At 50.6% G+C, this 17124-nt stretch overlaps 2 protein-coding genes across 3 annotated transcripts in view; both read right to left on the bottom strand.

Annotated features, from left to right (window-relative positions):
- Nucleotides 1-8473: 8473 nt before the first annotated feature.
- C1qtnf12 (C1q and TNF related 12) lies at nt 8474-12539 on the bottom strand. Its single transcript, XM_005368701.3, has 8 exons — nt 11596-12539; nt 10297-10413; nt 10073-10193; nt 9831-9982; nt 9312-9420; nt 9109-9199; nt 8894-8972; nt 8474-8655 (listed from the first exon to the last, which is right to left on the bottom strand). The coding sequence occupies exons 1-8, from the start codon at nt 11731-11733 to the stop codon at nt 8557-8559; spliced, it is 906 nt and encodes a 301-aa protein (XP_005368758.1). The 5' UTR covers nt 11734-12539; the 3' UTR covers nt 8474-8556.
- Nucleotides 12540-14268: 1729 nt separating this feature from the next.
- Nucleotides 14269-17124, bottom strand: part of Ube2j2 (ubiquitin conjugating enzyme E2 J2) — a 15162-nt gene continuing 12306 nt past the window's right edge. For both annotated transcript variants that reach the window (XM_013354267.2, XM_005368700.2), the window contains 2 exons: nt 16571-16651; nt 14269-15913 (listed from right to left, as the gene is read on the bottom strand). In XM_013354267.2, coding sequence (XP_013209721.1) covers nt 15629-15913; nt 16571-16651 — 366 coding nt within the window. In that variant the 3' untranslated portion in view covers nt 14269-15628. The remainder of the gene's footprint in view (nt 15914-16570; nt 16652-17124) is intronic.

Raw genomic sequence — 17124 nt, 5'->3', positions numbered from 1 at the left:
AAAAAAAAAAAAAGGAGGTGAAATATTCCACCCTGCAACAAAGACAGGGAATGTTCTAAGGGGAAATAAACACTTCATCCTGCAGGGAACTCTGGGAAGCTCAGGATGAGAAGAACTCAAGGGTTTCAGGAAGTTTCTGAAACTGACTAAATTCAGTTGGCTCAAGCATAAGGAGCAAGGATGCTGACCTTTAAAAATACCTTTAAAGAAGCTGAGCTACCTGGAAGAGTTGCAAATCAAATGGCCTGAAAGGAACACTAACTTGTTGAGCTACCTGCATGCTGTGGAGTGTACTCCAGGTTCCCAGCTTGTTACGCATGCTAGAAGAGGCTTTCAGTGGTGCAGCCGCCTTTGACCCATTTCTGCTCCAGTAAATAACCCCAATGAAACTCCCTGGTTCATCAAGCTGGACTTTGGTGGTATCCTTCCTTCTATCTGGGTGAATAAACATTCACTTACGTCTTCCCAGGAAGTGCCACACAATACTGGGCTTGGACATTCTTCACCCTTAGGTGAACACAGAGTTTTTGAGAAGTCAGAGCTTCTGTCATGTGTCTCCTTCTTTCTGGGACTCTTTTGCCCTGGCAGTTCATTTTCTGGGGAAAACTACCTTCCCTGCATCTCACTTTCAGCTCTGTCCCTCAAGTGCTCACCAGTCCCTGGCTCTGACATCTCTCAGTCACCATCACCCCCTGCTACATTGTACATCCTACTGAAATAATCATTCCTGGATCCCTGCCTGTCTTACTTAGGGTCACTACTGCTTTGATGAAACACCATGACCCAAAAGCAAGTTGAAGATAAAGTAGTTTGAATGATAATGGCCTCATAGGATCATAAGGACTAATTATCGGGAGGCGTGGCCTTTTTGGAACATGTTACTGGAGGAAGTGTGTCACTGGGGGCAGGCTTTGAAGACTCAGAAGTTCCAGCCAGTCTCTTCCTGCTGCCTTGGGTTCCAGATGTAGAACTCTCAGCTACCTCTCCAGCAACATGCACACCTGCATGTCATCATGTTTCCCATCATGATGACAATGAACTAAACCTCTGAACTGTAAGCCAGCCCCGATTAAATGTTTTCCTTTGTAAGAGTTGCCTTGTCATAGTGTCTCTTCGTAGCAATTAAAACCCCAAGGCAGGGAGGAGAAGGTTTATCTGGCTTACACTTCCTTAACACTATTCATCATCAGAGGAAGTCAGAACAGGAACTCAAACAGGACAGGAACCTGGAAGCAGGAGGTGGTAGAGGCCATGGAGGGGAGCTGCTTACAGGCTTGCTCCCATGGCTTGCTCAGCCTGCTTTCTTATAGAATCCAGGACCACCAGTCCAGGGATGGCATCACCCACAATGGGTTGGGCCCTCCCCCATCAATCACTAATTAAGAAAATGCCTTACAGCCTGATCTTACGGAGGCAACGTCTCAACTGAAGTTCCCTCCTTTCCAGTGACTCTAACTAACTTGTGTGAAGCCGACATCAAACTAGCTAGCACACTATCTCATCATAGGCACACTCTAGGGTTGCTTCCATGGGTCTTCCACATCCACACACCCCTTGAGATTCCCCGTGGCAGGTGAGGGAGACATGGAAATGAGTGGATAGAACCAGAGTCCTTAGGGCAAGCAAGGGATGGCAAGTGTCAAAGCACCTAAAAGATCTGGCCCATCTGAGCCTCATCCTCATCTCCTAGTTCGCCTCAGGCCCCATCAACAAGACTTGTAGTGTGGCCTTAGCAGTATTCCCGTGGACTATAGTACCCTTCTCTGATGGGGTTATAAAGGAAAAATACTGTTTTGGGCCTTTCCAACAACACTGTGTCGCTCATCTCAGCCAAACTTGCTTTGGTAATGAATGCTGCTCCAGGTTGGGGAGAAGCCAGGAGTTGTGGTGTGTGGCCCTATCAGTCAGCTTCATACTGTAGAATAAATACTTTAGGTAGCCACTGCTTTTCCGAGGCCAGTCCTGGTGCAACAGCAAGCCAAATGAGCCTACATCAAACTCTGCCTTTCCACTGAGCCAGGATCTGACCATGCTCGGTGACCCAAGAAGAAGGAAACCTAAGAGGCAGCCGTTCCTTCCTCTGGCGTCTGAGGGTCTCAAGCTGGCCCGGCCTTTACTGTTGGCCGTTCCTACAGCCTCCCACTTCTGATCCTGAGAGGAGATGAGGGATGGCCAGTGATAGCTCGAGTCCCTGTGGTGGTGGCAGGTCACTCCTGCCCCCCAGCATACCAGATGCGCCCTTCTCCAGCCCTGGCAGCCCTGCACTAGAGGAAGAATCCTGAACCCCCTGTAAATGCGTTGGAGAGTTGGACATCAATGTTCCTGTGGCCATGACAGGCCTAGGGGATGCCACTATGACCTCTGGGCCACTAGGGAGGTGTCTGGAAAGGCCAGGAGGTGATTGAACTGCTTTTAGGAGAGATACTTCAGTGGCAGAAATGGCTCCAACACTTGGCTTCCTGTTTACTCCAGTTCTGACTGCCACCTATCACCAGGTCTCAGCAGGGTTGGCTTAGGGATGTGCTGCTGGGCTGGGGCTGCATGCTTGCATGCTGACTATTGCAAAACTGATGTTATCTCCTGGAAGAACCTGTGAGTCACTGCCCCAGAGCAAGGGGCTGTGCCCCAAATTCTCTCAAACAAAGACCCTTTGTCCCTAAACCCTCCCATCCAGGCCCACATGAACAACCACCAGACACACAGGCAGACAGACGTGCCAATAGAGGTAGCCAGCACAGGTAGAATTAAAACTGTTTTCCATCCCTGAGTGTGTTTCTCAGCCCACCTGCCTCAGCTCTCAGAACTAAGCTATGGAAGATCTGGGGCTGGCTGCAGGAGGTCCCTTCAACAAGGCCCTGAAAGAATAGGGCCATAAGGTCTTAGAGCCCACAGTGACCTCAACTGGGAACCCACGGGCAGAATGGCCACACCCAGTCAGTGAGCAGTGGCCCCAGGACCCATAATCTTGTGTTCTGCTCTAAGATGCAGTCTGCCTTGGATTCTTCAGTTTGTCTGAGACCAATGCTCTGGGGGCAAGACAGAGTCCACACAAGGCTCTCCCAGAGCTACCCAAGGACCTTCTTCCCAGGCCAGGAGTGAGGTGGGAAGCCTCAAACACCAGGGATGTGCTCACAGTAAGCTAGTGTGAGGCCCTGAGCAGCCACACATCCCATCTTGGAATCCCTAGCTGACCGCGGCAGGACTAATGCCTCTGGGTCTTACCCAATGACCAGATCTATGTTCACTCCTGAGTCTGACCACTTGCCTGGAGAGAGCTCCAGTCATCTGGACACCGTGCCCATGCCTACTTGGTAGAGGTCTAGTCGATCTGGCTCTTCCTGGATCCAGAGGAGGAGCACCTCCAGAGAGACTCCCCACATGCCAGCCAGGTGCTCTTGGCTCTCTGCAGAATATATAAACTGGACTGCTTCCAAACTTAGGGGGCCCAGCAGGTGGCAAGTTACCCAAGGGGCCCTTAGAGTAGACCCACTCAAAAGCCAAGCCTGCCTGGCTATGTATATATAAGGTCAGTATGAGCAGTCCTCTTCTGTATGTTGAACCCCCCAAAGCAGAGCACAGGGTGGGTATATGTGGGGACTGGAACCATCAAAGCTATGCAACACCTAAAACATAGGTCCTAGAGGCTAAGCCTTGTTCATGGCCAGAGCCCCTGTCTCTGCCTACCCCTTCCAACTCCTAGCCTGAGATGCACCCTCAGAGGACTCTCCAGCCATCCTGGGCATGAGAACCACATTCTTATTTGTGCTTAAGCCCAGGACAGGGTGCCAAGGATACAAAATAATGTACTTCCAACACCAGAGTGGACACTGATCCTAGGAGGGGCTGGCCAGGTCTAACCAGGCTATGACCCAAGATCAAATTAAGAAAGATTTCGGATCAAGCACTTCCATGTTGGATATGACTTTCCAGGACAGTCAGGAGCCTTTTTTTTTTTTTTTTTGGTTTTTCGAGACAGGGTTTCTCTGTGGTTTTTGGAGCCTGTCCTGGAACTAGCTCTTGTAGACCAGGCTGGTCTCGAACTCACAGAGATCCGCCTGCCTCTGCCTCCCAAGTGCTGGGATTAAAGGCGTGCGCCACCACCGCCCGGCCTAGTCAGGAGCCTTTTGCAGTGGCTCATACCCCAGCTCCAAGTCCCAGCCTGGCAGGCACAAGTGTCAGACTGAGTTTGTGGGAAATCAGCCTACCAAAGGGGCTAGCAAGGCCAGCCAGCACCTCTAGCTGCTCTAAAACAATGGCTTGGGATCAGGAGCAAACCAAGGCTGCCCAGCACAGCGATGCCCATGCTTTCTTTGTCCCCAGCCAAAGATGGGACGTATCTAGACGCTCGGGCCATTTCATAAACCAGTTCAAAATGGGAGAATGTAGAAAATAAATTACCTTCCCCTGAGCTCTCCCCACTCTTGAGAGCCTCAAGGTAGCCCCCACCTGAATATCATAGCAGTTGCAGACAGTCTGTCTTCCATAGCATGCCATGCTCAGGCTGGGCAGCCATGCTAGGTTGTCTTCCCTGTATCTCTGAGTTATCAGAGCCTAGTACCATTTGAGTCTTGAGAAAACCATATGGTACAACTGGGTACAAGCCGCCAGCTGCTTGTCTTTTGGGCAGGTTGCATGGGATTTTCTGTCCACGTTGGAGCCTTCCACTAATCCCGAGACACCTACTCACTTGCTCTTGGGCCCCCAGCCGCTGGGGCTCATCTGGAGACAGCACATTCCAAGGAAATTACAGGTAAGTGGCTAATGACCTCCGATTAGGGGCAGGAATGGGGAGAAAGAGCAGACAGACAGACGCAGGTGGAGTCAGGCGCAGAGACAAGGCCCACCCTGATCCTGGCCACCTGCCCAGGCATTGCTCTGTGGAGCTGGCCCCCGATCAGTGTCTCCTCATCTCTCATCTCCACCTGTCTCTTTGTGGGGCCCTAAGTTCCATTCTGTGAATCTCCATCCTGGGCATCACAGACCCTGCAGCAGCCAACAAGACCAAAGGACAAAGCTGTGAGACCTATACCTTGGGCAGGGAGCCCCTATATGTGGTTCAGGAGAGCCTGTCTGGTGCTGCCCACCATGCTGGGTGGTTGGCTTCAAGCCTCAGTCTGATCTGCACAAGGTAATAGCTGCTATTAGTGGAACAGAGAAATTACAGGCCTAGCCATGCAGAGAAGCAGCCCCTGAAAACCCTAATAATGTAAATGAGATGTTTATGGATCTGCAGAGGGGTAGATATCCAAACCATACTTCTGTCCCATCTCCTTCCTAGTCCCTCCTTTGCCTCTCACAGAACCTTGCCCTTAGTATCAGTATCTCCGCTGATATGCCCTGAAAGGTCACTCTGTGTGCAAACTATCTCCCTGCCATAGTGGATGGAGGCCCTGCTCCTCCTGGGATGAGAATGCATGGATGTCCCAGTCCAACGGGCTGGGGCTCTGGAAGGAAAACTACAGAGCTCCAGTTCTTGGTCCAGCAGGTAGGCTGCCTAACAAGGTTACAGAGAGCAGGAAAAAAAGAGGGCTCCCGAAACCCGGATATTTCAATTTGACCTGGACTCTCAAGCCTGTCGGGATCTCGGTAATTGGCAAGTGGGAGGACAGTCACTCCTTCCACACTTGGGCCCCTTTCTATTTACTCAGTAGACCTTGCTTATGCTCCGTGTGGACCCTAGCAGGCTTTGCACCATCCCCCATCAAAGTAGAAGGCACAGAAGCTAGGTCATGTGAAAAACAGACCTCTCCAGACAGCCCCCGCCCCTGACGCCACATGAGGGTAGGGAGTGAGGGTCTGGAAGAAAGGTGGGGATGGGTCAGTGGCCAAGCCTATTACCACACAGACTGGCGCCACCCACACAACCTCCGTGCCTGGCTTGATCTGCCTCACTACCCAGCAAGACCCCAAGGAAGGGCCCTCCTATGGTACCTCAAGGACAGTCAAGGCCTTGGGTGAGAGATTGCCCACAGACCTGTGAGCAGACTCCTCATTTCTCAGGCGTATACTTCCCTTTGGGAGGTCATTCCTCGGCCAGGGAAACTCTCCCCTGCTCAGTCTTGAAGACAGAATGCTGATGGCCTAAGAAGGTTTTGTCTTGAGAAAGTCACGAGTTGGAAGCACCACCTTCTGATGGCCCAGGTGCCAACTAGAGATGCTATCTTGGAAGCTCAACAGGCTGGGACACCCTGACACTAATTTATATTCTTTGACAGGAGTTTGCCAGAGCCAAAGTAGTGCAGGGATAGAGGGATCTCATTAATCACTGACTCCTACCTTGAGGACTGCAGTGGACGGGCTGCTAGGTCTGCCCTGCACACCATCTGTGGGCTCTGATCTTTAGGGAGTGGTGGCCTTCACTGAGTGAAGTGAAAGTGGCAAGAAAGGGGGCTCCTGACTTAGCCTGGACAGGCTTCCCTACCCCAAACTTTGTCTTAATCACACTTGGGTTTGCAGGTGCTCTCCAATGCAGCACACCTAAGAAGTGGGCAGTCTTGTATGCTGCTTATATAGCCTTGCTCCCGTCAGCAACCCCAACAGTTTGTGGGCCCCTCCTCATAGGGTGCAGGCCTCACAGGGCATTTGTGCTGACTAGTTTTTGTTTTTTTTTTTCCTTTTTGTTTATGTCAACTTGACAAAGGCTAGAGTTAAATAAGAATCTCGATTGAGAAAATGTCTCCATAAGATTGGCCCGGCCACATATGGTGGCACACACCTTTAGTCCCAACACTTGGGAGGCAGAGGCAGGCAGATCTCTCTGAATTTGAGGTCAGCTGGTTGTACACAGAGCTGGGGGACAGCCAGGGCTACACAGAGAAGTCCTGCCTTAAAAAAAAAAAAAAAAAAGCAGGCTGAGCAAGCTGCGAGGAACAAGTCAACCAGCAGCACTCTTCCTGCCTCGAGTTTCTGCCCCGGCTCCCCTCAGTGATGGAGTGTGTGATCTGAGACTTTTATGCTGAAATAGACCCTTTCCTCTTCAACTTTCTTTTGGTTATAGTGTTTCATCACAGCAATCGACGCCCTAAGATAGAAATTGGTACTGTGAGTGATATTCTGTTTGAGAGACCTGACTATGTGTTTTAGGAAAGACTGTGGAAGGACTTTGGAACTTGGGGCTGGAAAAGCCATTGAGTGCCCCGAGCTTAGTGAGCTATCGTAACTTACAGATGATGGAGATGTCTGGCTTGTAAAGTTTCAGAGGGAAGTCTGAGCATCCCTTAAGCCTACTTATCAGAGCTATTTGCTATTTTGAATTAAGAATCTGTGGTCTGGTCAGCTAGGGCTGTTATCTTTCCTCACTGACACAGGTTAGCGGGGCTAAAGGATCAGCTGTGATTAAGAGACCACATTACTGAGGGAAAACCTTTCTGAAAGTATTTCCTCAGGGTCGGCACACAGAAGCTCTGATCCCAGAAGCAGCCAAGTCTAGCAGGTGAACTTGGTAATATATAAGAGTTTCGCCAGGTGATATTGGTTATGAAGGCATGAAGGCCGGGCACCCTGAAAGGTCAGGAGAGGCCAATGGTGAAAATGCAGCCTCAGCTGTACTAAAAGCTCCAGGACTGAAGGGGTCGAGAGAGGTTGAGGATTGGAACATGCAGCTCCCCGGAGAGCCCAGGAGAGGCTGCTAATGAGGTACAGCCCAGCTACAGCAGAGAACCCAGCATTCGGGAGACACCAGGGTCACAGGATGATCACCACGGGTAGCAACAGGTGTGGAGGCTAGCCTGAGCCTGTGAAACAAGCCACGTGTGCTAAACCAGAAGAGGACTTGCCAATACCCTTCCCAGACGTGAAGCACTGAACTTTTTATACTCTTGGACTTTGCTTTGACTGTACCCTAGTTCTTTTCTCTTGAAATAACAAAGTATTTAACTTGCTTTTTGATTTTACAGAAACCCACAATTATGAGGTCTTGAGTATTTTAGAGAAATTTTGAACTCTTTTTAAAAAATGTATAGTGTTCTGCCAGCATGGATGCCTACACACCAGAAGAGGGCACCAGATCTCATTATGGATGGTTGTGAGCCACCATGTGGTTGCTGGGAATTGAACTCAGGACCTCTGGAAGAGCAGTCAGTGCTCTTAACCTCTGAACCACCTCTCCAGCCCCCCAAAAATTTGAACTTTAAGAGACTTTGAATTTTTGTTTTGTTTTTTGACACAGGGTTTCTCTGTGTATCCCTGGCTGTCCTGAAGCTCACTTTGTAAACCAGGCTGGCCTCAAACTCAGAGATCACCTGTCTCTGCCTCAAGGTCAACTCAGTCTCCAGCTCACAAAGATTTGCTGGCTTCCCCCTCCTCCCGCTCACTGGCTGGAAATCTGTCTAGAGACCTTGTGAGGGGATTTCATTCTGGTCCCTCTTTGTGGCTACACTCCGCTCTGGGATCACATTCCGACAATCTCCTGCTTGCTGGGCATCTCCCGTACCAACACAATAATAACCAGACAGCACCCAGAGTGATGGAGAAATCCGGAGCTCTTTATTGTTGTGACAATTATTAATGGGGAGCAGTCCTTGTAGTTCCTCCTCAATCATTGTGTTTTCAGCTCCCCTACGTACCCAAAAGCAGTCCAGAGAAACTGGAGCTGTTCTGGATGGTGAGGACGGCCCCAGAACTGTTGTCCACGAACACGGAGACATACTGTCCAGACTGAAGACATTACAGTGGGCATCGTTACAAGCGGGTGGCCCCAGCCCAGAGGTTTACCCACCCATGGGGATAGCATTTGGAGCCAATACTCCCGCCCACACAGATCTAAATCCTCCTGAACAGGAGGCACCCTCCTGGGCACAAGGGTTCACAGGTCCTGAGCAACTACTTGCACAAGGCTGTAAGACCCACCCAGGCTAGAAGTCCACCCGCCTGTTCCCTGAGCCTACACCCTTACCTGTAGCTGCAACAGCCCCTGAACCTGCACTGTGAAGACCCTGCTGTTGCTCTCCAGGCCTGATACAGCCTCCAGGGACCTAGGCATAGCACCAAAGGGCAACAGTGTAGGGGCCACTGGTCCATGGTGCTCAGATACCCCTCAAGGTGGCTACTTTTGATCTCAGTCCAAGGACAGACCCCAGAGGACCACTGTGGGCAGCAGGACTCACTCACGTGTGTTGATGACACAGGGACTCAATACAGATGAGGACACGGATAGTGTCCCGGGTACGCAACCGGCCTCTGCCCTGTAGCTCACTGTGGTCTGTGGAGAGAGCGGTAGATAGGGGGCCTTCTGGACACTGCCTAGAACAGACTCAAGTGTCTGCCAGGGGGGAGGGACCCATCACCCATACTGAACACACAAGCTGGCTCACCAATGTGCAGGGTGGCAGAAAACTGGAAGATGGCAGAGACTGGTGCTGTGAATCGGCCCAAGGCCAGGCTCAGGCCAGATCCCCGCAGGAAGGCACCCTGGGCAGTAGGCTGTAGAGATTGGGAGGTGACTGGCTGGATTTCAGGGCCTGGACCCTCACCATAAATACTCTAGCCAAGGGAAGTAGCTATAGCTCAACCCCATATGGGTCTTTTCTGAGCCACGTTCTCTTTGTGGAAAGGACAGGCCTGATCTGTGTGTCTACACCCATGTGGGCCTTAGAGCAACGGTTCTAGGTTCCAGGGAGTAAACAGGACCCCAAAAGCTATCATAGGAAGTGGCAACTCTAGGCCCCACTTCTGACTTAGTATAAGGTGAGGAACATTCAGACTCCTAACTGGCACGTGTCCAGTGGTGTCTGAGGGCCCATCTTGCCAGTAGGTGCCCACCTCTATAACCCATCTCCTTGGTTTAGAAGCCCCAAAGATGAAAGGACTACTTTGGCCCAGGCCCCACTCACAGTCTGGAATCCTTGCAGCTCCACCAGTGTCTTCTTGTCCACCAGCACAGGACCTTTCAAGCGGCAGTGGAAGGCCTCAACCACCAGCCGATGGCTGGGTTCTTGGGGTAACAATGTATCTGGTAGCCCTGAGAATCGAAGTTTCGTGGCCTCTGTGGGGAGGGCCACTGTGGGTCAGGCCCCTTCTAGCCCTGAAAGAGCCTCCTGGCTTCTGAAAGAGGTAGGGTGCAGGACAGTCTTACCTTTCAGCATCTCCTGAAATTCCTGCAGCAGGACCTCTGGGGTGACTTCCATACCAGGGGAACCAGGTGGACCAGGAGGGCCAGGGGGTCCCGGGGGCCCTGGGAGACCCGAGAGGCCTCGCTAGAAGAGGTAACAAAGTGAATCTAAGTAGGACCCCTTTCCCTGGGCTTAGAACTTGAAGGGAACTCACAAGGACGGCTTCCACAGCAGCTCAGGGGCTTACCGACTTCTTATTCCGGCCACGGCACCGTTTCCTAGTGGCCCCATCATCTGGCCGGCGGACAAAGTTCAGCCATGTCATGTGGGCATCTGAGAGTTCAGGTCCAGAGACCTCTGGTGGCTGAAAATCCAGAGGAGCAAGGCTAGTGTATTGACTACCAGGCCCTTGGTCTCTGTCCTGACATACTCCAAAGATATTTATGAACGACAGGTTAGTGGGTGGGGGATTTGGGTACACAATAAGATGTCACAGCATAACTCAAGCCACAGTCCGAAGGGACTATCCCTGGTGATCAAAATCTGGATGTCCCCATGGGTAGGGGATGGGGGTAGGCAAGGTGAGGTCTGCTGCCTCTGAAAAAGCAAGAACCTGATGTTAGGAAGGACAGACAAACACTGCTTCCCCCTTAGGTGCCACCCAGGGACAGAGGCAAGAACATCTAAATACACAATTCTCTACCCAGATCTGACCCCCTGGAACTAACAAGGGCAAAGGCTACAGGGAGATGTGGAAGAAGACCACCCCCAGCACAAACCTATCTAATGAGGACTACTTAGGACTGCAGGAACTCCCACTTAAGGGGCCACACTCTCCCTTTTGCTTGCCCAGGAACCAGCATAAGGCTTACACTCCCTCAGTTCTGCTCAGCCTATTTGGAAAATGGGGCCTTAGGCTTGAGATGGGTTGATGTGGGCTGAGAGGCAACCAGAGACATTCTAGGAAGGAGAGATGCAAGGGTCAAAAATTCAGAGGCAGAAGGTTCCTGTTTGAGTAACGGCTGTTTCCCTTCCTGTCCTGGAGGCCCCTAGGATGGCAGCAGTAGAGGCTTTGAGACTAATGCTCAGGAGAGATCCCTGTCCCTAGAGGACTCAAAGGACAGGGCGCGTTCTTGCATGCAAGAAGCCCCAGCAGGTGGGACTACCACAGGACCCCTGGAAAGCACAGAGGACAGGCTGGTCAGGCTGCCGCCTGTATCAGGTGCCTCATTTACCAGTCTGCCTAAAGTCCTTCCCCCACCCTCACCTGAAACGGCAATTATACCTAATGGCATCCGATTACTGAAAAGCATCCTGAGGCTTCAAACAGTTAACTGTAGCCCCACCAGGCATAGTAGAGGGGGCTCCCCACAGGCCAGCCCTTGTGCTGTCTGCAGCAAACTCTAAGCCAGGACCAGCAGTCAAGGTCTCAGGCAGTGCTCAGGTTCTTCCCCAGGAAGAATAGGAGCAGAGCTGTTGAGGTAGGGGACAGCCTAAGCTTTGAAGCTGTACTCACGCGCCCACATGAGCCCCAGCACGCACCTACCTTGAAGAAGCCTGGCAATCCCTCGCGGTTGGGTGTGGTGATATTAGGGGACTCCACACCAATGGCCAGCTGCCGTGACCCCGCTCCTGCAGTCTGCAGCCAGAGAAGGGCTGCTGTGGCCCAAGCCCAGGCCCACATGGCTCAGTTTCCACAGGCAAAGGCTTACGGATAGGAGGCCAGGCCAATGTTCTCATGGGGGCGGCCGCATTCAAAGCCCCTGCGCGGGGGCGAGGCCCAAAAACGAGCCCGGCTGCCGCTGGTGCACGTCTGCAGGATGAGCCAGAGCACAGCAGAGAGCTACTGTCTCCACCAACCTCCCCTCCTGCATAGTACCCTTGCCGGTGCCCCACCACCAAATGAGCCCTCCCTCCTTTCTAAGCCTCTCAGGCTCCAAGGGGAGGGTTCACACAGGGCTCATCCACTGCCTGGAAGGCGGGGCAGGGCAAGGGCGGGACCCCCGCGACCAGTGATTCAATCACCCCTTTTAAAGAAGTAGGAGGAGCAGGGCTGCATCTCCCCTGCACAAGCAGTTCCCTGGTCTCTTTTCAGCAAGATTTTTATTTAGTTAAGCTAGAGGTGGGGGTAGGGGTGCTGTCAGCATCAACTCTGTGGCATCTTTCATACCTTCAGGGCTCACTGTGATTCCCAAGTGATTCATTCATTTTAGGAAGCTTTCTACAAATCTCCCAAACCTCCTCACATACACCTCATTCACCAGATGCAGCCCCTACTCTAAACCTGCAACACAGGGCACTGGAGGAGAGCATCTCCACCACCTGGTTGCCTGCCCCTCCCACAGCCAGTGATCCTCCTCTACTTCCATGAGGCCTACCAGGCTGATCTCTGGAAAAGCAGAGCAAGTAGAGGCTGCTGGTCTAACTTGTCTACACCAGTCACGGGTTGAACCTCTACCATCTGTCCCCAGGCCTCTCTCCTAAGTTAGCAACAGGTCATCTGACTAGTGGAATTTCCCCCTCTAGTACTTGTGATACAGTGGCAGGTTCCCAGAGGAAGAGGTCTTCTGAATCACCTTCAGGCTGCAAGTTGGTTAGCTGAGGCCAAGCCAAGTCAATGGTACCTTCGCCTCAGTGACTTTGAGGTAGTGGCCCTTGTGAGACTGGGCCAGGATTCCCAAGAGCCAGTTAACCTCCCACTGGTAAAAGCTGTGGCTAAGAGCAGTCACAGCCAGTGGATCTAACTGCTCTATAAAGAAACAGGAGCTGCATCCCCAACACACACTGGTTCCAGTGGGTTTGGGTCCTGGTAATCAGAACAGAATGTTCTAGAAGACTAGAGAGTCCCCTCAACTCCCACAGCAAAAAAAAAAAAAAAAAAAAAGGGTGAAAGGTGGCCAAGCAAGCAAACCCAGCTCCAGGCCACACCCAGTCAGAGAAGCCTCACAAAGCTAGGGTTTCCAGCTCCCAGGCAAATCGTCCTCCCCAGGAACAGCAGAGGTTAATCCTGAAGTGTTGCACACACACACTGTCAATGCCTCGAGCCCTCAAAAGTGCCGCTGGCCCTCAGATTTATTGGTGAGATTACTCTGGATGATGAGAAAGGACCAGCATTAGAACCTGTGATGACCCGTACCTAGTATATACCTGTATGTCAAGGAAGACAGCTCTCCTGGTTCACCTATACCCTGGTGGCCTAACCCTTCTCAGTGTGACTGGTAATGGGATTCCCCAACTCTGCCTTGCAGTTTATAAGCAGGTAGGCTAGGAGGCAAGACTTGGCCTGTCACAGGGATACCACAGTAAGGACTTCCTTGGAAAATAACCAAAAGTATTCTACTTTCGTTTACAAAGACCCTGACCAAGATGACCAAAGCAACTTCTGGCTCTCAATCCCCAAGCCCTGGAGAAAACAGCTTGACAGGAACCCACCGGCTCACTACACAAGGAGACCACACCCTCCTGCCCATTCTCTACAAGCCCTGGAGAAAACAGCTTGACAGGAACCCACCAGCTCACTACACAAGGAGACTGCGCCCTCCTGCCCATTCTCTAATGACATGTCCAAAGGTCAGCCAGGCCTATAATCCCAGTACCTAGGAGGCAGCCTCTGCTACATAGTAAATTCAGGCCAGCCTGAGCTACATGAAGCCCTATTAAAAAAGAAATTCCCAAAGGTTGCCTGGGAATTGTTTTTTTTCTCAGGAGAGGAACAAGAGGTAGCAGAGCTGAGCTGTTTCCTCCCAAGGTACCGCTCCCTAAATATCAACAGGACATGAGCTTTGGGAGAGGCTTTTCACCTGTACCAGGATCTAATAGAAGGCAGTCCAGAATGCCAACTTGCCCCTCCAGTGATTACTGCCAAGAAGGGCAACACACAAACAAGGCTAGACATGCTTGATCCAATGGAATAAAGGCCATCTTTTATTTGGGGTCAGTGCAGAAACTCACTGTGGATACAGGGTCCTCTAGCACTCAAAGGAGCTGGGAGAAGGGCAAAGTCTTGGGGCTAATCTACCAAGTCTTCTCAGTAGGCACCTGCTACACTGAGTGCGACACCTTGTGGTCAGAGATAGGCTGACTTCTACTTTAAGAACAGCACTAAGATTTTCTTTCATTCTGGGCTGCCAAGAACTGAGATTTCAGCCAAACAGCAGTGGCGGCCAGATCTCTGAGCTTGAGGGAAGCCTGGTCTGCAGAGTGAATTCCAGGACAGCCAGGGCTACACAAAGAAACCCTGTCTCAGAAATAAATAATAATAAATTAAGATTTCACATACAGACAACACTACATGTTAAGTAAACTAACATTCTGCCTTATAAGAACTTCAGGAAACAAGGCAATTTTGGAACTGATGTTAAACAGTTACCCAGGTGCAACAGAGTACTACACAGCCAGGGAAGAACTGAGATCTAGTGCTAAAGGAAGTTCAAGTCTACAGGGCTCCACCTACTGCCACCACGCCATGCATAGACACATCTCAGCCAATAGCCGCAGGTTTCACAGGCCCAGGCCCAGGCATGGATTATCAATCCACCTTTTGGCAACAGCGACATACCCCTCCCCAAAGCCAGGTGTTACTCTTGCTCAGTCTACCAGGGAAGAACATTAACACTGGTAGCATGGCGTTTAAGAATGAAGGTATAACTAAAACATTTTCAGGAGAGGGCATATACTAATCACAAATTACAGAACTAAACCAAAACGATCACGCAGGTTACACTTCAGCTTCACCACTGGTCTCCAAAATGAGGTTGGTTTAGGAGTCTCTTTGGGTCCCCTGGTGATGGCTGATGTTCTATACAATGTCACTGCCTCCATCTGGTACCTTACAGATGTCAGCTTTCCATACAACTACTGCAGATACATTAAACACAAACATTAAAAAGGTAAGATGTTGGCCATAAGGGAGAGTCAAGCATCTACGGCAAGAAGGGACAGGTATTAAGGCTGACAGTAATACCAGGACCATCCCCCACCGGCCCAAGCCTTCACTGGAGTCCTCAGCCACTGTTTGTGGTCAGGGAGAGCAAGCTGACTCTTCTACCTTAACAACAGCACAAGCATTTTCTCAAAGTTTTTCCCATTCATATGCAGAGTTTTACAATGAGGCCAAATCACTTCTCTCCTAGACCCCAACTAGGGTTGTTACCCCACTCAGCCCCACTGGAGGTTTGCAGCACTGGCCCCATCATGAAGCCTTCAGCTCCTCCACTAAGAACACACACAGAGTATTTATTCGATAGGCATTAAAGTTTTATATTTTTTAAGTGACGAAATCTAATAAAATGGAAAAAAAAAAAACAGGTTTACTAAACAGGTCCAAAAGACAACACAGGAGATAAGCAATAAAACCAAAGCGTGAGTGGCCCTTGTCCACATCAGCCTCTGGAGGGAGGTAAGAATCTCCAATCTCCCAATCACACATTTTGGTTTTTGCTTTCTTTTTAAGGTTTTTAAAAAGTGAAGCCCAGGAGTCCAGCAGGCCATCCTGTGCTCAGCAGCATGTCCATTCCGCCTGCACCAAGCTCTGGCCCCTGCGTCCCTCAGCAGCAACTGTCGACTGCGGCTCTTGAGCCTCACTCCTGTGCTATGCTTCTCAGCACATACTTGACCGTGTAGGCAAAGGCCGCAAACCCAACTATAACAAACAAGTTCGCCAAAGCGCCGCCCAAGAGTCCATGATGCCTGTTGGCCTGTGGGAGCCCAACGAGGTTCGGGCCGGCAGCAGGTGCATGCCCATTGAGGAGCTGGATCCCGTTCTGGCCACGGTGCATCTCCCCATCAGGAACCACATCTGGCAAGGGAAGGTTCTGGGGCCTGCTACTTAGTTCATCTTGTGCTTTCTGTTTCTGTTTAATTTCCTGAGAGAAAAACACAAGAACCCTCAGTTGTCTTAACAAACCTATTCCTCTGGGAGCAGCACTCGAGTTTTTATGAACCCAGAGTTACCACCCAGAACACAGGTCTGCATTCCCCTGCAGCAGATCCTAACCCAATAAAGGACAGTTCCCGGTGTGCCTGCACCAGGAGTAACAATGGGCCATCAAGTATAACACCACTGTCCAGCCTGGTGCTTCTGCTCACTGTCATGGTCTCAACTCCAGGCCAAATCAGGAAACACTTAACTCCACATGGCATAGTACATACCCATGTACCTCCTAGCCACTGTTGGTGGATCACCTGAGGGACGGCCGCTGATTGGCAACTTTCATGCCTCTGTAAGGACAGACTCAGTCCCCAACACTTACACATCTCTCTGGGCCTCCCCCATCCCTGGGCTCTGTCTATCCTACACTGTAAGGTCCTGGAGAAGAGCTAGCTCTGTCACCCAAAAATGTGGAGGCTATCAACACAGACCCCTCTATGTCCTGCAACAACATGGAGGGCTGCAATTTCTCTACGTCTACAGGGAAACAGCAGTAGGCACATAGACTCAGATTTTCTTTGGAAACAATTAAATCATAAGTGTTTTAACATAGGGGAAGACAAAAACTGAGTTCCAACTTTTGCTTTCTTACCTCCACAACTTCAGGAAATAATTCACAAAAGACTTTATCTTTTAAATTAAACACTAAACTCTGTGCTGCCAGCTGTCTTTTCTAGGAAGAAAGAGAAAGGAAATATCAGCCAGAAAGCTAATTTTAATTTTTCTGTTGTTTTGTTTTTTGAGGCAGGATTTTTCTGTGTAGTCCTGGCTGTCCTGTAACTCACTCTGTAGACCACGCTATCCTCAAACCCAGAGATCCACCTGCCTCTGCCTCCCAAGAGCTGGGATTAAAGGCCTGCGCCACTACTGCCTAGCTAATTTTAATTTAAAAAAAGAAGTAGTAGTTCTTGCTGGGCATTGTATGCCTTTAATCCTAGAAAAGGTAGGTGGATCTCTCTGAGTTTGAGGCCAGCCTGGTTGACAAAGGAAGTTCCAGGATAGCCAGAGCAGTTACATGGAGAAGCCCTGTCTGGGAGTAAAAAAATAAATAAAATAAAATTCTTTTTTTTTTTTTCTTTTTCTTTTTGGTTTTTCGAGACAGGGTTTCTCTGTGGTTTTGGAGCCTGTCCTGGAACTAGCTCTTGT

Source organism: Microtus ochrogaster, unplaced genomic scaffold (assembly GCF_000317375.1).
Source record: "Microtus ochrogaster isolate Prairie Vole_2 unplaced genomic scaffold, MicOch1.0 UNK38, whole genome shotgun sequence".
In the NCBI taxonomy this organism is placed as follows: domain Eukaryota; kingdom Metazoa; phylum Chordata; class Mammalia; order Rodentia; family Cricetidae; genus Microtus; species Microtus ochrogaster.
The sequence above is the reverse complement of the archived record's forward strand: the minus strand, read 5'-3'. Positions and strand labels throughout refer to the sequence as shown.